This window comes from Rhododendron vialii, chromosome 7a (genome assembly GCF_030253575.1).
Source record: "Rhododendron vialii isolate Sample 1 chromosome 7a, ASM3025357v1".
In the NCBI taxonomy this organism is placed as follows: Eukaryota; Viridiplantae; Streptophyta; class Magnoliopsida; order Ericales; family Ericaceae; genus Rhododendron; species Rhododendron vialii.
The window spans coordinates 20,783,996-20,808,184 of NC_080563.1; the positions used below are offsets into that span (position 1 = coordinate 20,783,996).

The 24,189-nt window shown below is 35.5% G+C and overlaps 1 protein-coding gene across 2 annotated transcripts; it reads left to right on the forward strand.

Annotated features, from left to right (window-relative positions):
* Positions 1-164: 164 nt before the first annotated feature.
* On the forward strand, positions 165-22,968 carry LOC131332423 (pleiotropic drug resistance protein 1-like). 2 transcript variants are annotated; one of them, XM_058366638.1, is made up of 24 exons: positions 165-1,022; positions 11,267-11,387; positions 12,706-12,794; positions 12,902-12,986; positions 14,443-14,602; positions 14,714-14,790; positions 15,070-15,123; positions 15,216-15,306; positions 15,606-15,907; positions 16,273-16,554; positions 16,894-17,210; positions 17,289-17,449; positions 17,557-17,660; positions 17,752-17,908; positions 18,020-18,127; positions 18,206-18,366; positions 18,599-18,931; positions 19,373-19,663; positions 19,760-19,843; positions 19,927-20,060; positions 20,465-20,692; positions 20,778-20,949; positions 22,223-22,477; positions 22,568-22,968. In XM_058366638.1, exons 1-24 carry the CDS (start codon positions 703-705, stop codon positions 22,823-22,825), a joined length of 4,344 nt encoding a protein of 1,447 aa, XP_058222621.1. In that variant the 5' UTR covers positions 165-702; the 3' UTR covers positions 22,826-22,968. The 2 variants fall into 2 exon arrangements, with proteins under 2 accessions (XP_058222621.1, XP_058222620.1); XM_058366637.1 differs by having other exon boundaries at positions 169-249; positions 512-1,022; positions 18,020-18,366.
* The last annotated feature ends 1,221 nt before the right edge of the window (positions 22,969-24,189 follow it).

Consider the following 24,189-nt stretch of genomic DNA (forward strand, 5'->3'; position numbering starts at 1 on the left):
AACAAAGAAGGAGAAGAAATGGACATTCCATCATCCTCTCTATCAACCGCATGACATTACCTAATCATTAGTATTTTTTTTAATATCTGGCATTACCTAATAATCATTCGGTTGACCTTTTTTCAGTTTAAAAGGGCTACAGACACACACACACACATATGTACCATTGAAAGGTACAACTACATAAGAAACACAGAGAGGGAGAGAGGCACAAAGTACTTGGATCTTTCCCTCTCCATCAACAAACACGTAAGAAACACACACACACACAGAGAGAGAGAGAGAGGCACAAAGTACTTGGATCTTGGATCTTTCCCTTTCCACCAACAAACACATAAGAAACACACACACACAGAGAGAGAGAGAGAGAGGGGCACAAAGTACTTGGATCTTTCCCTCTCCACCAACAAACACATAAGAAACACACACAGAGAGAGAGAGAGAGGCACAAAGTACTTGGATCTTTCCCTCTCCACCAACAAACACATAAGAAACACCGAGAGAGAGAGAGAGAGAGAGAGAGAGAGAGAGAAGACATAACCAAATTTGTACACAAGTAATTAGGGCATCACTCTCCAACAAAAAAACTCCTAGGTAGAGAAACAGAGAGAAAAACAGAGTGTAGCATTTTATATACTTCAGCTCAGCTCAGCTCTGAAATTCAGGCTCTATTAATTGCATTGAAAACTTGGGGGTTGAGAAATGGAGGGAGGGGAGAATGTAATTAGAGCGATCAGTGCACGTTGGAGTAGCTCTACCATCTGGAGGAGCAATGAGCTTTTCTCTTTCTCTTCGAATGAACAACAGGATGAAGAGGCACTGAAATGGGCAGCGCTGGAAAATTTGCCGACATTTGCGAGGATAAGGAAAGGAATTCTTAGTGACGAAGAGGGCCAAATAAGAGAAATTGATGTCAAGAATCTTGGGATAATTGAGAAAAGGAATTTGGTAGAAAGGCTTGTGGAAATTGCAGAGGAAGGTAATAAGACTTTCTTGTTGAAGCTCAAGAAAAGAATTGACAGGTAACCTTCCTTTCTTTCTTTCTTTCGTTAGTCTAGCTTATTTCTCAACTGAAGTATTTTTCCTATATATCTCACTTTCTTAAAAAGCACACCAATTATTGGATTTCGTTTTAACTCTCAATTTCTCCGTACACAAGTTTTCTAATGCTCTAAATTATTTAGAATTTTGTATAAGTCCACTATAGCAGTTTCTAAATCCATCTAGTCCACTTCTAAGTTTCATAACCCACTAAGTCCACTAATAATTTTAATGACAAAAATACCCCACCTAAAAAACAAGGGCTTTGTTTGGCTAAAACGAAAATGTATTTTTTTCATTTTTTTTTCGTTTTTGTTGCAATCAAGCCGTCGCCGCTGCCACCACCATTGTAGCCGCTGCCATCACGCCACATATAACGTTATTTGTGTAACAAAAAACGTATTTGTTCATTTTTCTTGATTTTTTTTTATTGAACCCGCTGTACTTTACATTTAACGTTATATATGTGACAAATTTCTCTTTTTGTTTTTTCCTATTTTTCTTGTATTGATTTTTTAAAGTTATATGAGTGATAAAAAATTTGTAACATACAACATTATATGTGTGACAAAAATTTTCTAACATGCAACATTTTTTTTTCCTTGTTTTTAGTCTTTAACGTTATATGTTGGTCCATACAAAAATATAACATTATATGTGAGTTTTTGAATATCTAAATATCGCAAAAAAAAAAAACATAAAACATTATATTTGAGCTTCTGTAGTTCTAAATCTCACAAAAAAATAGAATATATAACATTATATCTTAGTCAAATTACATATTTTCACGTATAAGTCGGAGAGGCCGCTACGTGGACCAATTCAATAAGTGATCAATAACGGAGTATATACCGTTATATATGACAGAAACTCATATATAACATTACACGATACAAAATGTCATATATAAGGTTTTATATAAACAATATAACGTTATATATTATTATATCTCTCTCTAACTGAGAATGTTTTAAAAAAATGACATTAAATAATAACAAAAACACACAAAAATATATTTTTTGTGTGACACGAAAAACACACGTATAACCTTATATATTTTTTCAAAAAACACAACTTGTTCCAACCTTATATATCTAATCCTAGAAAAAACACACATAACTTTGCATATTTATTCAAAAAACTCCAAATATATTAGAAGTAAGTCGGAGAGGCCGCTGCGCAGACCAAATCAATAGGTGATTGATAAAAAGCACAAATATAACCTTATATATTTATTCAAAAAAATTAAGATCTCTAACCATAGAAACAATAGAGATCAACCTTCTTATAATATTATATTTTTTATTTTTACTACTCCAGATTTCACTCCAGTAAAACAAATAAATGACTGGATCAACCTTCTTAATACGATAGACAAACCAACTTTAAAGCGCATTTATGTAAAAGCTGAATAACGTTATATGATTGATTGAAACTACAATCGGAGGAGGAGCGCCTCATTCCGTCTACCACAAAGGCCCATTTATGAGGCTAATAGTCTGATGAGAAAAAACTCCACAGTCAAGAAAACAAACCTACCCAATTCCCCTCAAGTAGGGTTTTATTTGCACAAAAACTAAGAACAAAAACTCTAAAGGTAGATTCCTTCCCCTCAATTCATCATGGATTCCATGTAAACAAAGATTCGTTCAAAATTCCCAATACCTGAACGTATTGTATATACATACATGTGAAAAATACAAATATAGAGATGGAGGTTGAGAAATTTTGAGAAAGAGAACAGAGATGGAGATACCAAAAGGTTTCTGGCCTAACTTTTCTATCTGGGATGTAACAAAACCTCATCGCCGTCCTCATGTTAGCCACGCTCGCCACCGGTTTGCTCGGCCTCATCATCCTCTTTTGATCCACTAGAAAGCAGAAACAAATCGGGGTCGTGCTCGGGGTTATCGCGGGGTCCAGCGTCGTCTTGCTCACCGTCGTCTTTCACACATATCAGTTTTGAGAGAGAGAGAGAGAGAGGAGAGAGAGAGGGAGGGAGAGAGGAGAGGTTCAGATCTGTTTTGTGATCTAGGGTTTCTCTCTCCATATGTTATATAGGAGGGTTTTTTGGTCTTGAAAAATATATCTTTTTCAGTAAATTGGAGTTATTAGGTTATCTAACTATATTAGTGGACTAGAGGGGTTATGAAATTTAGAAGTAGACTTAGTGGGTTATAAACATGCTATAGTGGATCTCTCACCAATTTATTATAATATTTATTCCTTTTTAAAAAAGAAGAAGCTAATGATGAAAGTTTAGCCCACTTAAAATACCGACCATTTTGTACATAGATAGATGAGTGAAGTCCAGTTCGGAACCCCACACAAATTGTACTTTAGTTTTAAGATAATTTTCCGTGTTACCTGGTAAGAAATTAGTTTAATCAAATAATTATGAGTTCTTTCTTGATTCACTTGTCTGGATTTTTCTTCAAAATTCCTTTAGAATTCACAATCCTAAATTTTGACTGAAAAATTGAAAGATTGGATCAAACACTTAGAGTTATCTGATCAAGATGATTATGTACGGGCGACTTGTAAATTAAATGAATGACTTTGATGTGGAGTCAAGAAATTTAGAAAATTAAGCACGAAATCACTAAATTTATTTTTTAATCTAAAAATTACACTTATTTTCGTAATGGACTCACAAAATGGAGTACAATCAAAGACCAAAAAAGCAGTCAAATTGAACTGGGTGTTCAAGGAGAAACCAAATGGCTTTTCTGTAGGGACCCTCAAAGGGACTGGACTGGAGATCATTCACTTTTCAGACCATCTGAAGGAGTATACCAATATTCGCAAATAAATCATGTTTATCAAATGACATGTTCCAAAAAACAGAACAAATTGTGTTTCGGGAAAATATTTTTTGCAATATCAAATCAAAATAAAACAGTGAATCAAAATCTAGTTTTTGCAATAGAGATGTGTTTTGAACATAAATTATTGAGAACACCACGCTAGTATGGGTGGTTTGTTCTCCTCTCTCCCCCGTGGTGACCAAATTCCAATGGAAGCACATTTGGGATTTTAGCGCTATGGATAGCCTCTGAACCTCCTGTTGACTAACATACTAAAAAAAAGAATATAAATTATTGCTTATGTAATCAACATGATTATTGGTATAACTAATATTCTCGATGAGATCTAAAAAGTAAATGATCCTGATAGTTCACGTGAGACCCACAAATGAATCCCACTATTTGGTCCACTTCCTTCAACGGACTAGAGAGGATCTCACTCCGAACCGAACCTTCTTAAAAACGCTTTAGATCCACATATACTGCCTCAGATCTATCGTTGTTCCTAATTAAAAAACGAAAAAAAAGATGGCTGTCTCCAGACTCTGATAGTTGATCTCATTGGCGACAACTGGTGGCCGGCTCAATGAGGCGCTACTTCTTTCTTGGTGCCAGCGCCGGAGCCTGAAAGACCAAGTGGGGGTGGTGATGGTGTAGAGGGAGGAGACGTGGTGGCGGGACACTAGGAGCCGGTGGTGGAGTGTCTGATGATGGAGGTGAAATAGGGTATTTGTGTCGCTAAGAAATTTAAATTTGAAATCAAAAGAATTTAGATGTTTATATATTAAAGATTGTTTTATTATTATTATTATTTATTTATTTATTATATATAGTATGTTTTATCCCCTAAATTATACACGTTTTGTCTACTTTGTCCCTAAACAATTAAAACCACCTATTTCATTCCTCAACTTTTTGCAAACCATTTGGTCCGATGTTAACGACATCCAAATTTTACAAGGAAAATTGGGGCATGTTGACCTTTCTGGTCTATGAAGTATTAGTGAAGTGCCAATTTAGTCCACAATCTAGGCATTTGTCCAAAGTTCACCATTCAGCGCGCGTTTACTTCAATTGTTTCGAGTTTGAATATAATTTTTTACTTTCTCCGTCCCATTTTGGTTGTCCTTTTTTGATGTTCTTGTCAGTTTTCAATCGCTTATATCTTTCAATGTGAATCTCCAAAAATATGCAATATGGATCTTATTTGATAGATCTCAATTTGTTCTATAAGACAAAGTTGTCGAAATTATGAAAAATATTATCGATTAAAAGATATAGGCAATAGACACAAAAGAGACAAAAGGAATAATGGACAATGAAGATGGGACGGAGGGAGTACTTTTTAGATTTCTCTACTTGAAACGAACCAATAATCCAAAGTATTAACAAACGCCCAATTTGGTCCCCAATCCAAACATTCGTCCTAGTCCCTAACGTTTAAAATATGAGTCAAAATGGTCCCAAGCCCTGACGCCCTTATTTGTTTCTGTCAAAACACGGTCATTCTTGGTATCTCACAATCCAATGCACATTCATTTCAATTTTTATAAGTTTTGAAATAATTTTTATTTTTTAGATTCCTCTCATTGAGACAAATCAATAATTTGTAAATATGTAACACTAAACTAACAAATGCGAATAAAAATTGAATACAGACAAAAATATATCCCAAATAGCTAGAAATGCAAAAAAAAAAAATTTAAAAAAATTGAATCATGTAATTTAGTCCACAACTAAATTACGCATAACAATAAATTTTTTTTTATGAAGCGTATAACAAAACTATACTAGTACTCCCTCCATCTTATTTTCATTGTCTATTTTTTAATTGCATGTCATTTTTTAATTGCTTATATCTTTCAATCTATAATATTTTTTCTTAATTTTGAAAACTTTCTATTATAGAACTAATCGAGATCTATCAAACAAGATCCATATTGCATATTTTTTAAGATCTACACTAAAAGATATAGACAAAAGACATAAAACAAAAAAACAAAATAATGAATAATAAAAATAGGACGGAGGGAGTATATACTAGTATATGAGATTCAATAGATATTCTTTTATCATCAGATTCTAATGGTTCTTTTTGTTCGGCAAATTCTAATAGACCTTGATCCAACAAGAAACGCATTTTTTTATCTGAAAAAAATCGATGACAATGATTTACATATTATGTGCCACTTGGATTATTTTTTTATCTTTATAACTTTTTTTTTTGCATTTGTTAGTTTTATGTCAAATTTGTGTAGATTATTTGTTTGACTGATGACGAAAATTGAAAAAGTAAAATTTATGATGTAGACTCAAACTTTATTGAATAAAATTAACAATATACCAAGAAGACAAATTTTTTTGGATAATCCACAAAAAATTAACGCAAAACTAACAAATGTAATTTTTTTTAAATAAAGATTAAAAAAATAAGCCAAGTTGTTTATGTAAGCCATAGGTTTGGCTTAATAGTTATTTGGATTATTTTTTGTCTTTATCCATATTTTTTTTCATTTTTGTTAATTTAATTATTAGTTCATTTCATGGAGAGGAATCTTAAAAATAAAAACTTATGTTCAAAACTTAAAAAAATGGAAGTAAACGCGCTTTGGATGGTAAAGAATCATGTTCAAAACTTAAAAATAAAATAAATTAACGCATGCTAGATGGTGAAATTTGGACAAATGTCTAGATCGGGAAGCAAATTGGCAGTTTGCTAGTCGTCCGGGACAAAAGGGTAAATAAGCCGAGTTTTCTGTTCAAAAATTGGGATGCGGTCAATGATCGGACCAAATGGGTTGCAATCAGAAAGTCAAGGGATAAAACATGTGATTTTAGTAGTTTAGGAATGAAGTAGACAAAAAATGTATAGTTTAAGGGATAAAAACATATAAAACTCTATATTAAACATCTAATAAGTTGCTAACAGAAGGGGTGTGTTTGTGATAACTGTGGATATGGTTTTTAGATTATAACTTTAGATTCTCTACGTATAAATAATTTATGAACATTTTTATTATGGCTATGAAATCTATTCTAATTTTGATGATATATAAAGGGACACCAATTTGGTGTCTCCATTTTTTGAAGCCCCATCACAAAAATAATTTTTGTTATTGGCCCTTCAAACTTAAGTATTTACAACTACTTTATCATGCCAATAAATTCTCTATTCGTCCTACTTTAAAAGTCTCATACGAAAATCCGTGCATTTTCAAACAAAATAAAAACATATTTGTACATATTATTATTAATTTAGTGTAAGAAACTAAAAATAATAATGTGTACAAATATTTTTTTAGGGCTTGAAATTCACGAATTCCGGTAAGAGATATTTAAAGTGGGACAGAGAGAATAATTATTATGGACAAAAATAGTAATAAATGTTCATTATCCCACCCGGGTTGTGCAAGGGAGTATCTACTTTTCTTTTCTTTTTTTCTTTTTTCCCCTCTTGTTTCGTAGGGTATGCCCCTTGTAAATTAATATATTTGCTTAACCACTTTTATATTTCAAGCTAATTTACTTTTAAAAAAATAGTGATAAATTAATATCCACTGCCATAACCACTATCCCAATATCCCACCCATCTTTAAAAATAAAAATGTGCAAACAAAAAGTGTTTGCCCTCCCTCTATTTTTTATAATAAAATAAAAATGTAGTAAAATTTGGCAGTGCTATTGTGAACAGCTGGAAAACTGTGACACTCCCCCTTTGGAAGTTTCAGGTAGTGGTCGATTGGCCTGAGGGAGGTTTAGGCGTGCGGGTGCTGTTTGATCGGTGACCAGAGGGGTCAGCTGGGGTGGTCCCACATCGCTTGGTGAAGTATAAGTCGTGTGCTGTCCTATCTTGTATAAGGCCTTTTAAAATTGTGAGGGCATCAAATCCAATTGGAGCTTCACAGTTAAGCGTGCTTGCCTTGGAGCAATCCAAGGATGAGTTCCCTCACTTGGAAGTCTAATGGGGTTTGGTGTTCAAAGTGGACAATATTGTACAGGGCGGGAGCGAGTCGTTATATATGGTTTTAGAGCCTGCACCAACCGAAAAATGTGGGACATAATCTCTACCCCACACGAGGACGTGTGTTTCTAAGTGGGGGAGATTGTAAAGCCCCACCCCTTGAAGTTTTAGATAGTGGTCGATTGGCTAGAGGGCAGTTGGGACCCATGCAGGGGTTGTTTGATCGGTGACTAGAGGGGTCAGCCGGGGGTGGTCCCACATCACTTGGTGAAGTGTAAGTCATGTGCTATAAATAATAAATCGTCATTTTACCTTGTACAAGGCCTTTTAAAACCGTAAGGACGTCAAAGCCCATTGGAACTTCACAATTAAATATGCTCACCTTGGAGCAATCTAAGAATGAGTGACCTCACTGGGAAGTTTGATGGGATTTGATATTTAAAGCGGACAATATTGTATAGGGTGGGAGGGTTCGTTACAAAAACCAATTTTTGAATACTTCAAATCTAAAACTTGATCTGAAAAGCACTCCAAACTCAAGTAAAGTAGAAAATTTGGCAGTGTTATTGTGAACAGCTGAAAACCAATTTTTGAATACTTCAAATCTAAAACTTGATCAGGAAAGCACTCCCAACTCAACTTATGTAGAATTAGATTTTTGCCTTTTTTTCCCCTCTTCTAGAAATCTTTAGAATCTCAAATTCTATTCTCACAAATTTTCGTTAACACGCACGAGATATTGTTCGTGGACCTAATGCCATTTTTTTGTATTTCTTATTTATCTATTTTAATTTGGCTAGACAAATCAAATAGGATGAAACTAATGGGAAAATTATTTCATAATAAAAAAATGGGAAAATTATTTCAAAAGATAAAAATAATCAAACTTTTGTACTTATTTGTTTATTCATTAAAATGTGTTCTATTATTTACTTTTCCAATTCCATCATAACGATGAATCGATAAGATTGAATGGTGGACCATAAGCTTAAGAATATTAATAATAAAAAAAAAGGATAAAAGTTTTGACACTTACGTCTTGTTTGGTAGAGGTAAAATTTTAGAGAAGAAAGTGAGATATAATAAGAGAGGGATATGATATAAAGACGGATTATTTTAGAAGATTAGATTAAAAGTTATTTGGTTTGTTTAATTTTTTTTAGAAGGGGATATGGGGGGGTGAACATTATACAATTGGGTAAAATTTCTATTTTGCCTTTGATTGTTTTAACTGAATTCAGATTGCTCTTTCTCACACACACAGGCACGCACAAACCCACCCACGCACCCGCACAAATCCCGACACCGCCTGAGGCTGAAGTTTAGGGGAGAGAAAAACCCATTTCTTCTTCCCCATTGCTTTGAAAGGACTGTGTTCATCATCACCGTTATCATTGTCAGTTTCATCATTTCGTTTTTACGGTTAAAGTTTCTTCGCGCAATCCCACTGATGAACCCATTCTGAAAGAAGCTCTTAGGTAATTATTCCTTTCTTTCTTCTTTCCCATGGTCTTAGCAATTTCCTGGGTTTCTTGTTGATTCTACAAAGAAATGTGTGAATATGTGTATTTGTTGTTGATTCTTTCTAGGTTTGACAAATGAGAAATTTCTCCATCCCCTAAAGTTTCTCGACGATATCTTCTTCTCCTCTCTCTCTCTCTCTCTCTCTCTCTCTCTCTGCGTGTGCAAGGAAAGGGGCCAGAGGGTTATTTTGATAAAGTGAGAGCCGGATATAATTTGGATTAAAATTAAGGCCCTTGCTAGGAGAAAAATATATGCCGGGAGAATTATATCCGGGACACAAAGGAGCAAACAAACAACGGATATACCCAATCCGGATAGTTATATCCAGTGGCACCCGGGGGGGAATTATCCCACTAACTATACTATATTTTCAAATTAATTTGTAAAAGTTCTATAGGATTGGCCCTACGAATCTCTTGAATGAATTTTTTTGTGATAAAGTTTCTGTATATGTGTAAAACACTCCCTTCCCCACTCTAAAATTTCAAGTTATCGGCCACTTTTCGGTCGTAGTTATTAAATTAAATGCGATTATGTATATGTACACAATTTCGTTTTTTTCTCAGAACTAGTAAGCAACAATATCTATATTATAGACTATTTTTTATTATAAGTGTAAAAATACATGTGATTCGGATCCCCGCAGAGTACAAATCTTACGTCTGCCACTGGTTCTATCCGGGACAAAGCCATATTCCACTCCTATTTACGGCTAACAAACAAGCCCTTGGTCATTAATTATACGTACACATCCCTAAAGTATGATATGCACTTTTGTATTTTTTTTGAGCCACAAAAATTCATATCCCACCACAAAATCTCGTATTTGAACACAAAGCAACTTGTATATGTATATCAGATCACAAAAATTCAATAATTACATTAAAAAAAATTGCAACCAACACAACAAAACCTCCTAAGTTTTGACCAATCATTTTTTAACTCGCTGGCTTTCTGAACCAAAAAATTCACAAATTGGATTACGAAAATTTGTAAAATGAGACTCAAAAATTCATAATGATGTATAGTACACTCCGATCAAGGGGTGTGTATCAGAGATTTCCCCCTGTGTAATATTTCACTTCTTTCTTAAAGCATCCGCATCATGGTCGTTACTTGACCTTGAAAATTATGGTAATGAGCCAAACCCCAAAAAACCCCAAAAGCTTGCGTTACCACCCTCGTTGAAATCGCCCCAGGAGTAGCGGGATGAACAGTTCCTCGTTGCAACACCCGAGCAACTGTTCACTTGCGTTGGTACGTAGAGCTGACGTTCTTCCCCTTCTTTGTTCTTCCTCATCTTTCTATCAGCGAGGGGGCCAAATTCGGAGCCCTAGGAGGAGTTTTTTGCATTTCCTGTGGGAGCGGAGAAGGCCGGGTGGCCTCAAGTTGTGGCCACAACCGAGGAATTCTGTTGTTGCCAGCGAATACGATCCGTCGGGGGGGCAATCGGGTCTCAGGCTAGCATCACGTTGCTCGATCTCCGCCGTGTTTGGTTGATCTCGTCCCAAGTCCAGGTGATGTCGTCTCCTCTGGTGGCCTTCCAGTAGACATTTGGCCTTCCTGGTGGCCTTCCAGTAGACATTGGTGGCCTTCCAGTAGACATTTGGCTGCTGTGTTTATTTGTTTATTTGAGCGAGTTTGAATATTTTAATTGAGAAAAGAGTGAGAGTAAAGGGCCTCATGTAGTATATATTTTAAAAGTGGGTAGCTAAAGTAATGAAGTGGCTTTTTGAGGTGTAAATTGGTCCAAAATGTAGAGAGAGTCTGGTGTGGATGCTCTTATTGTTAGTTACTGCGTCTATATTGTGGTAGGATTATTACTTTATTTGAATTCCCCGGATAAATAAAAAAAATGGGTTTGTGAGATCTTTTACTAATTTGTTTTAGTTTTCCCCTCCCCTTTTTCTGTTTCTTAAAAAACTTGATGCAGAGTTGGGATTAATCTTCCGACTATTGAAGTAAGGTTTGAGCATTTAAACGTTGATGCAGAGGCCTATGTTGGCGGCAGAGCACTCCCAACAGTTTCCAACTTCTTTGTTAATATTTTCCAGGTAAATTTTCTATCTCGCATCACAATAACAAGCTGGGAAATTTTTAAGAATTAGCAAACTATTTTCTTCACCCACCTTGGGTGAATTTCGTGTCAATTATTCATCAAATTAGCGGGCGTGGATCCTGTAAAAAAAATGGAACGGGTATCGAGAGTTGAAAAGCCCAGCCCACACTACTCCTTAAAACCCAGGTGTTAAGAAGAGGGAAACTAAGACCTTATAACCAGCACAAACGGGACATGTCCAAGCGATGTGGGACACATTCCAATACCGAGGAGGGTGGAATTCCCAGGGAGAACAAAATTTAACCTATAAGAAACATGCATAAAATAAAGCCGCGTTTGATTCATGGATATAGAGCGGGATTGAACAACATAATTTTTGAACCTTGCACTTTGAACTAAATACGCCTGTTACAATATTTTTCAGTTATATAGTACTAAAATATCATTCTAGTGTCACCTGGTAGATATAAATTGTGAATTCATCAACTACGCTTGTAGCCCCCTAATCAATGAGCTTCACCACTTTCACACTTGAAGAAAACCTCCTTAATTATGTGTTGATCGTAGATTAAGACTAGATTTTTCATTTTAGAAAACAAAGAGCTTTCCTAAGAGTCCAAGACCTCTAGCTAAAATATGGAATAAATAACATTTTGCATGATATTTGAACTATAATCCGAGTTACTGTTAATGAGTGCCGTTGGATTTCTGGACCCACCATGGGCGGCAGCTGCAACAGTAAATAGATCTTTTTAAATTCCAGTACTCGTGTAAGTTGCTTTAGCTAATTGCTTAGTCACATACTATAATGCAAAAGATATGGTTGATGCTATTGACAACAACGTGACCATACAAACATATGACATGAAAACTCATTGATTGCGATAGCCCAAGTAGTCTCCCTGCATTATTTTATGTCAATAAAACATTACAAAATAATAAATTGATATTGTTGTCAGGATTTGTTAGGTTCTATTTAATTTTTAAGTCAGAAAAAATAAATGATTCATGAGTTCTTAGTATATGAGTTGTTTCTCTTTAATTACTCATAGGTTAAGTTCACCAATAACACCATCTACAAAAGTTTCTAAACTTGCACTTCTGATTTTGTCCATTAATCAAAATAACTGAATTGGTATAATAAACTATCAATTTTTTGGTCCAAGAAGTGGCCTGTTTAGTCAAGTTTGGCAGATTTCGTTAAGACTTGTTTTGCTTATTGTTGCTATCACAGTTTAAAATCATGTCATGTCTCCACTGTTGTACCATCTTTATAGATCAAACTAATTATCTGTGTGTGTGTGTGTGTGAAGGGATTCTTGAATTATCTCCACATCATACCAAGCAGGAAGCTACCATTGGCAATTCTCCAGGATGTTAGTGGAATCATCAAGCCTGCCAGGTGAGAAGAAAAAACAACACCCACCTAGTAGACCATTAAGAACTTCACCTAACAATTCATTAACCAATTAGTTCTCATTTCATTAGTATTTTTATTTTTTTTTTCAGATTGACATTACTTTTAGGCCCACCAAGCTCTGGAAAGACTACATTGCTGCGAGCTTTGGCGGGAGAACTTCATTGTGATCTAAAAGTAAGAAAAAATGAGTAACCATGGTTAAATTGGACAAGATTAATGTTGACTTTATATTGAACTAGGTTGGTACTCCATCTGTCCCAATTTGTTTGTCCAATGTTTGAAATTTTAGGGAACATAATAATTACACCTAAGTATTTTACTTTCCTACATTTACCACTCAACTTTTTTGAAATGTAATTTATTTAAAAAAAGTAAGGGCAAAAAGGAAATTTTATCCATTTAAAAGTCAAATGGACAAACAAATTAGGATATATAAAAATAAAAAAAGTGGATTAACAAATCGGGATGGAGGGAATAAAATGTATTTTCTATGCTACCATGGTATTAATAGTTGTGGCTAGTTGCGTGTGACAGACAAAATGGAAAGGATCATCACTTGGTGACATAGCAATCTTGTAGGTCTCAACTTTACTCACATAATGACATAATTACCTCAACGATTGTAGAATGCATGTAGCACCTTTATGGAAAGTGAAGAATTAAAAAAAATTAAGAAAACTCCAATCTCTAGCCAGTGAGATAGCCTAAGTAGTTCAATTAGATAACTATTCACAATAGGTTTGCCTTCAAGTGCAAACCAGTTTTGGTTGTCCTAATTTGTTAATTTGTCAAAATATAAAATTTATGTATCTAATGTCTATATTTTTTGTGCATTATCGATGCTCTAGAATTTGAAAGAATGAAGTAAGGTAATGAGCACAGAAATGGAATCAAATCTTTAGGTAGGGGCCACTATTTTTGCAGTAAGACTTTCTAAGAGTAGCCACTTTGTATGGTGTAAGATTTGAATGATAAACTTATGTGGGAGAACCAAAATAAATACGCAACAGAAAAATTTCTTACCTTTTGCCATGGTGTTTTTAAGTCTTGAGAAGTCTGGAAACCGTTTCAATGTTGAACCAATATGCTTCACCAACACAATCTCTCACTATTTGATTTCGGATAGCAATGGGTAGGATTTCTAATCTAATCTATATAAATGGTTTCACACGTACCTTGATGATAATCACAGGCTTTATATACATAGAGCGGGACCCTTTTCCAATGGACACAATACTTCATACTTTCTTCCATCAAAGAATTAACAAGGCACCTATTCATTAATATTTGCAACCTTATACATGAATGGTCACTAAACCCATTCATGGATAGTCACTATATCTATTCATGAATAGTCACCAAACCTTTTCATGAATAGTTTCCAATTATTTAGGCGATGTTTTATTTAAATCTAATACCCATATTTTACTTATAAACATAAATACTATAAAATATAAATAGGATTGATGCAGCATGTGGGCCACACAAATAAATTCTAACATTGAATCCCACTGGGCAAGGAAAAAAATGTGATGCCAAGTTTAGACGTACTTTGGAAGCAATGCAAACTACGAATTTGATTCATCTTGTGATCCTACATGAATCTTTATGGATAGTTTTTTTTTGACAGGTTTCAGGGAATGTAACGTATAATGGTTGTGGAATGAATGAATTTGTTCCACAAAGGACATCAGCCTATACAAGCCAGCATGACTTGCATATAGGAGAATTGACAGTGAGAGAAACACTGGCTTTCTCAGCTAGATGTCAAGGGGTTGGATCTCGTTATGGTTAGTGATTACAAAGATTTAATAAATGACTTCATAATAGTACCATTTTGGTATCTAGAATAATTATGGGTCCGAATCATTTCATCGATTTTTGTTTTTGTTTTTTTTTAGAAATGCTAACAGAATTGTCTAGGAGAGAGAAGGAAGCCAACATCATTCCAGACCCAGATCTTGATATTTATATGAAGGTAAGCAAATACCTAAAGAGTAGTTTCTATATTCACTTCTGCGGCCTAACACATTTATCAAGAATGTTTTGGGGAAAAAACACCTCAATATTTACATATCTTATTCAATTTTGACACGAAGCATCTTCCAGGATTTTAAAAAAAAAATCATCACAATGTTTTCTGGAAAATAGGTTTCATTTCTATCAGAAAACAAGTACTGAAATTGCCAACTTTGTAATAGGTGTGAATCACTTGTGCATGTGTTGGATGCTAATGTAGTTGTTTGTAATATTCCAGGCATTATCACTAGAAGGCCAGAAGGCCAATGTGGCAATAGACTACGTACTTAAGGTATTTTATTGAAGTCCCTACTTAATTAATGATAATGTTGTATGCATTTGTTAGATATTGATATATTTCCTTTTGTTATAATGTATTCAAAGATTTTGGGGCTGGAAGTTTGTGCCGACACTATGGTTGGTGATCAAATGCTAAGAGGCATTTCTGGTGGACAGAAAAAGCGAGTCACAATAGGTAAAAGCATTCTAACAAATAGATAACTGTAATTAATCCAAAAATGTTGGACAAACCTGATAAGTTTACATGAGTGGTCACTCTTCCTATCTCCTGGTTTCGGATTTCTATCCGTCACTATTTATAATCCTTAAATTGATCACCTTCAGTGTTCTTAAAAAATTGCTTATTTTGATGAAATGTGATACTTCCCTTGTTGTTTCTGACTTTGAGTTACCTATGTTAAATAATTGACAAACTAATTGGTTACCACTCTGAACTAGATATTCCTCGCTAACGTCTAGAAATATATGATACAGGGGAGATGTTGGTTGGACCAGCTAGAGCACTCTTCATGGATGAGATATCAACTGGCTTGGACACTTCTACAACTTTCCATATTGTGAACTCAATCAAGAACTCCATCCATATCCTTCAAGGAACCTGTGTTATCTCCCTCCTCCAGCCGGCACCAGAAACTTACGACTTATTCGATGACATAATTCTCCTCTCCGATGGTCACATTGTATACCAAGGCCCACGTGAGTATGTGCTTGAGTTCTTTGAACACATGGGCTTCAAGTGTCCAGATAGGAAAGGAGTGGCTGACTTCTTACAAGAAGTAATTTCTTCAACTCGAATGTTCTTTGAATTCTCGTGCTATTCTGCTAATGTTTTTAGGATAATTTTCTTTCGGAGTGTGGAGGGTGATAGTGATGTATACCAATCCATTAATTGGGTGTGCCAGAACAAACTCCAATGTTTTTCTGCACAAACTTGTAACCATATATAGCTATATTATAGCATGTGGCTCCTGTTTTATTTTTTCATCAAATAGTATTATAGAAACAGTTGGAACGGCCGTGGATAAACCACCTTAAGTAAGGTGTTCGCTTTTGATTCCATAATGGTTCCGCATTTGTAAACCCTAGAACCTTTGTTACGATCCTACAAATTCTTGACGAGTTTTCATGGTGGGAAACATAGGTGACATCAAGAAAAGATCAAGAGCAGTACTGGGCACGAAGAGATGAGCCTTACAGATTTGTTACTGTCATGGAACTCGCAGAGGCATTTACATCATTTCATGTTGGTCGAAAGTTAGGCGACGAGCTTGCCATCCCATTTGACAAAGCCAAGAGCCATCCGGCGGCTTTAACAACTGAGAAATATGGTATTGGAAAGAAAGAATTGCTAAAAGCTCTCATATCCAGGGAGTACTTGCTCATGAAGAGAAATTCCTTTGTCTACATATTCAAGATGTTTCGAGTTAAGTCATTGTCCTTATTCCATTGTGGTTTCAGAATCAGTTTTTTGCAACACTTCTCTGGAATCTGATTTTGAAAACTCAAGCATTTGTTCTTTTCGTGTTGTTGCATTACTGTTTCTTCAAGCAAGATTATTGGTTTTCAAGAATTTGAAAACTTCTTTTCAGAAAGGATTCTTTTCCCCTAAATTAATGAAAAGAACGTTTCAAAATCCGTCAACCGAGGAAATTTAAATATGCCAACCAAACAAGTGTTTGGAAAAAATATTCTTAAAAGCTAATTTTAATACAACGACGAGACAGAAGAACTCATGTGTTTTTTTTTTCCCCTCTCTTTTCAGCTTATTATAATGGCATTCATTACAATGACGGTATTTCTACGAACTGAGATGAGCAAGCAAACAACACAAGATGGTGCAATTTTCATGGGTGCTCTGTTCTTTAGTATCCTAATGGTTATGTTTAATGGGTTCTCGGAGCTAGCCATTACTGTCATGAAACTTCCCCCCTTTTACAAACAAAGGGACCTTCTTTTTTTCCCTGCATGGGCATATGCTCTGCCCTTATGGATCCTCAAGATCCCAATAACATTTGTAGAAACCGGTATTTGGGTGTTCACCACTTATTATGTCATAGGTCTCGATCCGAATGTCGGAAGGTATAATCTATAACTATCATCAAGGCTTTGGTTCTTCAAGATTTTGATTTGGAAACCTAATGGATTTCTTAATGTCAGGTTTTTCAAAATGTACCTTCTACTCCTTTGCATTAACCAGATGGCTTCTGGGCTGTTCAGACTCATAGCCGCATTAGGACGAAACATGATTGTGGCAAACACATTTGGCACATTTGCATTACTTGCAATTCTTGTGATGGGAGGATTTATCTTGTCAAGAGGTAAAAGAAAACAAACAAAAAGTGCCATAAAGTATTTAAAAATATCTGCATACATGCAAATCTTTTTTTGGGGGGATTAAATGTAAGAAATACTTTCTTTGCTTCAGATGATATAAAGAAGTGGTTGATATGGGGTTATTGGGCCTTGCCTCTGATGTATGGGCAGAATGCTATAGCGGTGAATGAATTTCTTGGGGATAGTTGGAGACAAGTAAGCATCGTGTTTCTGGATTTGCGGTAAACAAAACCAAAAAGTAGATTCTCCCTATGATCATCTGAGATTTGCAAATTTTGTGTTATAGGTGCCTCCGAATTCTACAGAATCATTAGGCGTGTTGGTTTTAAAGGCTCGTGGAATATTTCCAGAAGCACATTGGTATTGGCTTGGCGTAGGAGCTTTGGTTGGATATGTTTTTCTCTTCAACGGCATTTTCACCCTAGCTCTAGCATATCTCAGCCGTGAGTAACTGATTAATTCATTTCAAAATACGTACTTTTGTTCGACACTTGGAAAAGCGTTGTCAAGTTTATGTGGTTCAACTTTCTTAATAATTGATCTGCATTATGCAGCATTTGAGAAGCCTCAGGCAGTTCTATCTAAAGAGACCTTGGAGGAGAGAAACGTTTATAAAGGAGGAGAAGTTATTGAGCTATCCTCAAGAGGAAATAGCTCTTCTGGTGGGTCATTTAACTCTCAATTTCCTTTTTTGACTTGTGAGTTTCTAGCTATAACATACTTGTTTCACAATTATGAAGAGAGGGGAGTTGAACTTCGAAGAAGTGTATCGAAATTCATGTCTTCAAGAGTAGGGAGAAGCAGTGAAGTTAACCAGAATAGGAAGCGGGGAATGGTTCTACCGTTTGAACCCCTTTCGATCACTTTTGACGATATCAAGTATGCAGTCGACATGCCACAGGTATCTGCAACTTCTAATGGTAGTAAAGTCAATGTATCACTTATTTGAACTCAATGCTGAACTTGAACCAACTTGAAGTCTTGAATGTTCTTAGGGATTCTCAAAAAATGCTGATATACGCTATTAAAAGCCTTCTATACACTTATGCTTCACTTTACCATTTAAATTGAAATCTAGGACTAAAGGGTAGGAAACTCACTACAAAGTGCTAAAGTTGATATTTTAATGGCAGGAAATGAGAGCACAAGGAATACAAGAAGACCGTCTTCAACTTCTAAAAGGAGTAAGTGGTGCTTTTAGACCAGGAGTTCTCACAGCGTTAATGGGTGTTAGTGGTGCTGGTAAAACCACCCTGATGGATACCTTGGCTGGTAGGAAAACTGGTGGATACATCGAGGGGAGAATCTCGATATCAGGCTACCCCAAGAAACAAGAAACATTCGCTCGCATAGCTGGATATTGCGAGCAAACAGATATTCATTCTCCTCATGTTACAGTTTATGAGTCTTTGAAATATTCTGCGTGGCTCCGGTTGCCTCCTGAAGTTAATTCTGCCACCAGAAAGGTGAGTTGTAATTATAGGGATTAAGGTCCTTTTTGGGTGTAGTTGTCAGATTTTGATTTCTTGATTTTTTTTCTCTGCAGAAAACATACTGAACTTGTTTGGCTGACAATTTTCAAAGCTCTTTCATATAGTTAAATGGGATAGATGAACACACAACTTCTAGAGAATGTCAAAATGACATTATATTATTGGGAGATATTTGCATATATGAGAAAATGAATAAAAACTGGAAAATGTGATGAATGTTTTTGTTTATAAAAACTATTTTCCCAATAACTGTTCTTGAAAACTGATTATGACGCGTGCAACAAAACGACAAAAGCCACAAATGAATACAAGTGTTATTCAAAAAGGTAGGACATAAAAACCTCAATATGATTATCCTGTATTCATTTTAGATCATGATAATTACTGGTTGTAAATCTAAGCGAGGAATCACAGATGTTCGTTGATGAAGTTATGGACCTTGTTGAGCTAACCCCATTAAGGGAAGCACTTGTTGGGTTGCCTGGGGTAAATGGTCTCTCAACCGAGCAACGCAAGAGGTTGACAATTGCAGTTGAGCTTGTAGCCAACCCATCAATACTATTCATGGATGAACCAACCTCAGGACTCGACGCTAGGGCTGCCGCAATAGTGATGAGAACAGTGAGAAACACAGTAGATACAGGAAGAACTGTGGTATGCACCATCCATCAGCCAAGCATCGACATATTTGATTCATTCGATGAGGTATGGGTTCTTTAACACAAGAATAAGGATATCCTATGATTATATTTACCTTCGAAATTTTGTAAGATACTAAGGAAAACCGTTTGGGACTCACAGCTGTTTCTTTTGAAACGAGGAGGTGAGGAAATATATGTTGGTCCCTTAGGTCGTCACTCTTGTCATCTCATCGCATATTTGGAGGTAAAGATGATGAATATATGAGACACTTAATATTTCCATATTTTCAGTTAGCAGCTAACATATTCGATTGATCTTGGTTTAAGGGTATCAGTGGAGTTTATAAAATCAAAGATGGTTATAATCCAGCTACTTGGATGTTAGAGGTGACTTCACCAGCACAAGAAGCAGCTCTTGGGGTTGACTTTGCTCATGTGTACAAGAACTCCGAACTATACAGGTATGGGAAGAACTTTAATGGCCAAATAAAAAATTTTGGGTTTCCAAACCTTAACATGTAATCTACAAGGGTCAATGCCAAAGAAGCACAAGCACTTCTAACAAGGTTTTGTTGTTGACACAACATTCACCAGCCAATTCTCGACAATCATTGGACACATGACGATACATATTTCACTATATTGCAAACTATGTATTAGTGTTACATTATGCTTGAGGATCATCTTTCAAGGAAATATATATTCACATAAATGACATAATAATTGCATATTTATAAAAAAAAACGACAAATCAACAAAAAGATAAGGGCGTTGTGTGCAACACGTGATGTGCTGTCTCATGCATGTGTCCCTGCCTAAATAGTTTCAGTGTATTTATTATAACATTACAAGGTGACTTGATCAGGAGAAACAAAAGTACAATTATGGAACTGAGTACACCTCCGCCAGGATCAAAAGAACTATACTTCGCCACTCAATACTCGCAGTCTTTCCTCATCCAATGTATGGCATGCCTATGGAAACAACACTTATCATACTGGCGAAACCCGCCATATACTGCTGTGAGATTTTTGTTCACAACTATGGTAGCTCTGCTGTTTGGGACAATTTTCTGGGATATTGGCTCCAAAAGGTAATCAACAAGCCATGAACCCATACTGTAATTTCTCTATCCATTTTTTAGTTTCTAAGACGAGGTTCATTGTGTTGGTTTTCAGGGAAACACAACAAGATATATTTAATGCAATGGGTTCTATGTACACTGTTGTCGTATTTGTTGGTATACAAGCTGCCATTTCTGTGCAGCCAATAGTCGCTGTTGAGAGAGCAGTCTTTTACAGGGAAAGCGCAGCTGGAATGTATTCAGCTTTGCCATATGCTTTTGGACAAGTAATTTGCTGTATTTTTATGTAGAGCCTATCCTTCGAAATTTCCTTCGTCAATTAAGTACCTTCCTACAACCTAACAAATAGGATTCAAAAAGTATCAAGGACCTGGAATTCACTGAAGTACTACAGCAAAGAAGTCGGCATTCATGGAAATGCCTGCTTAGAGTAGAAAATTGTTGGCGTATGCTAAAAAACAAGCAAAATACGACGTTGGTAGTGATGGTAGAGGACATATAGGTAGCATTGATGGTCACAAAAGAGGAGAGACGGTGAGAACTGAGAAGGATGAAGGAAAGAAGTGAATAGAGAGTTAGAGAAGAGCTGTAAAAATAGGGACAAATTCAAAGGCTATAGAGGGAAATTAACTAAGTGAGACCTGAATGCAGATTGGTGAAATTAAGAAAATATGTACTTGGATTCATATCGGGGAAGAAAGTTGAGTGGGGAACCGGTGAATTGAAAAGAGACAACAAACCATGTGCTACGTTTGATTAGAAAGAAAATTATGATGGAAAGTTTAAATGAGAGAAAGTAGAGTGAAAAGAAAATTTATTTTCTTCTACACATTTCGTCATAATGAGAAGTTTTGTAAGAATCTTACAAGAAATATTTATATTAAGGTACTTACCCCTAATACACAATATGGATCATGAAAGAAGGTGAAAACTATGGGCATAATGGGAAATGGGAAATGGGAAGTTCTATAAGAAGTGAAAACTTTCACAGTGAAATAAAATTTCCTTTTGATTTTAGTAAGAAAGTGAAAACTACGAGACCAATGCTTTAAAAGTGGATTGTACAAGAAAATTCACTTTTTAGCACCAGAAAAGTATCATTTTTTTTTCCCTTTCATGCTAATCAAACACGTGAAAAGTATCAGTTTTTTCTTTCTTTCTTGCATTTTCTATTACTTTCACTCTAGTTAAACAGACTCACACACAAAACTTAGTGCTTTCTGTACAAAAAGAAGTATAAATACATTTGTCAGTTTAATGCTGAACAATTAACATTTCCATGCCAACATTTAACATTTCACTGCTATGAACCTAAAATCGTAGCAAATATTAGTAAGAATATCATATCCTTATTCACCAGCTGCCAATCATCAAGCGGAAAAATTCCACAAAAACACAGTTCGAAGTGCATGTTTTAAAAAATCTACCCTTGAGAAAGAAAACATCATTTTACTAAAAGACTTGCACGTAATTAGATACTTATTATGAAGTTTCGTGATGGTTCGGTAACTATTTCTCACCATGCGTTTCATCATGCAGGTTGTGATTGAGCTCCCATATATTTTGGTTCAAACTGTGACATATGGAGCCATAGTATACACTATGATCGGATTTGAGTGGAAAGTAGCCAAATTCTTTTGGTATTTGTTCTTCATGTATTGCACTTTTGTATACTACATATATTATGGGATGATGACAGTAGCCATAACTCCCAACCTCAACATTGCATCGATAATTGCTTCTTCTTTCTATGCAATATGGAACCTTTTCTCCGGCTTTATCATTCCAAAGACAGTAAGTTCTAATAGATTCACTTCAAATTCCGTAATTTGAGAAAAACCAGTCAAAGATGGTCTTTAATATATTTTTTTTCTATCATGATAGAGGATTCCGCTGTGGTGGAGGTGGTACTACTACGTTTGCCCAGTCTCCTGGAGTCTGTATGGATTAGTTGGGTCACAGTATGGAGACATTCAGGAGAGGCTTGACACAGGTGAAACAGTGGAATACTTTGTGGTAAAATACTTTGATTTTAGGCATGACTTCGTGGGATACGTTGCTCTAATCATGGTTGGGATAGTTCTGCTCTTCGGGTTAATCTTTGCCTTCTCAATCAAGTCGTTTAACTTCCAGAAAAGATAATAACAGAAGGTATGAATATAACATCCTCTCAAGTTATACGCAATGACCATGTGGCTTTGAGACTATTCTACGTGCAATCCGTGTATATATATTATGTAATGAATCAGATAAGTTTCATTAATAAATCGAAGAATTCTGATCGAGCAGCTGTTTTGAACTCAAATTTTTTGGAGCTTCTATTTCATGTCTTTTTTACCCAACTTGCACGGTACTTGTAGCATTGTTATATGTACTCATGTCAGTTATATAATGGGAATTGATTTTCACACTCCATTTTTTATATCCACACTCCCTTTTTTGTTTTTTAGTATTGAAAGTGTGTATTTTTTTTTTGCTAAAAGACACAGAAGGGAGTGTGAATATAAAAAAAGGGAGTGTGAAAATTAATTCCAAGATCTAAGTCCGTGTTGACTTTCTTACAACCGTACGATTACATTTTCTATCAGTGAAAAGAAAATCCTGAAATTGATTGTTCCAAAAGAAATTGGAAAACAGCACAAGAAGAAATGCAGTCGATTGCATGGCCTGAACAGTAGACGTACAATAATAACACAACATTCAGTAGAAAAACTAACGCTACAAAATAACTACTTGCAAAAAGAATTTTCAAAGGTTCATGGGCATGATTTTACCTCAGAACATCAGGACCATTAGTGTGGTCATACTGCGTATTTGGTGGCGGACAGGGCCGGCCCAACCTCAAGGCCCAAGAGGCTTGGACCTTGGGCATCCAAAAAATTAGGGGCACTCCTTTTTTTTACCATTAGGTTTGCGTAGGGGTCTTTTTAGCCCAATAAGAAAAAACAAATGGCCCAATCTGATTTTAAAAAAAGCGTAGACAAAAAAAATTCATTCAGCCTAAAGGCCCAAAATAAATTACACAACATTCATTAAAAAGGCAACTAAAATAAAAAGGTGCTCTCATCTTCATTTAAGAGGTAGCACATGTAGCACCGTAGCAGCCTACTGGGTCTTCGTCTTTTACAATAGATTTTCCGATTGGTTTTTTCGGCAAGCTCGGGGTTTCCCAACTGGTAAGAACCTCGTGCTGTTCAGTGTTCTCTTTCTTTGTTCTCTCTATTCTCTCTCTCTCTCTTGATAATCGATGTAAATGTAAGGGGAAAATGAATTGGGGTTTTTATTAATCAGCTTGTTGTTCTCTGTCTTTAAGGACACACTTTTTTTATTAGGTCTTAGGCACTAAAAATCTTTGAACCGGCCCTAGTGGCGGATCTAGGATTCAAACTTGGAAATGGCAACAAACAAATCAATGTCTCTGTCCTAAAAAGAAAGTCTGATCCACAATTAGAGAACTTAAAAAACATGTTTTTATTCAAACAAATTTACACTTTTTTTTTCAAATA

Excerpts from the sequence above, each read along its gene's own strand:
- LOC131332423 (XM_058366637.1), top strand. The coding sequence starts at position 703 with ATGGAGGGAGGGGAGAATGTAATTAGAGCGATCAGTGCACGTTGGAGT. Across the intron at positions 19,844-19,926 it reads ATCTCATCGCATATTTGGAG|GGTATCAGTGGAGTTTATAA; the intron begins GTAAAGATGATG and ends TCTTGGTTTAAG. Across the intron at positions 20,693-20,777 it reads TGGGATATTGGCTCCAAAAG|GGAAACACAACAAGATATAT; the intron begins GTAATCAACAAG and ends GTTGGTTTTCAG.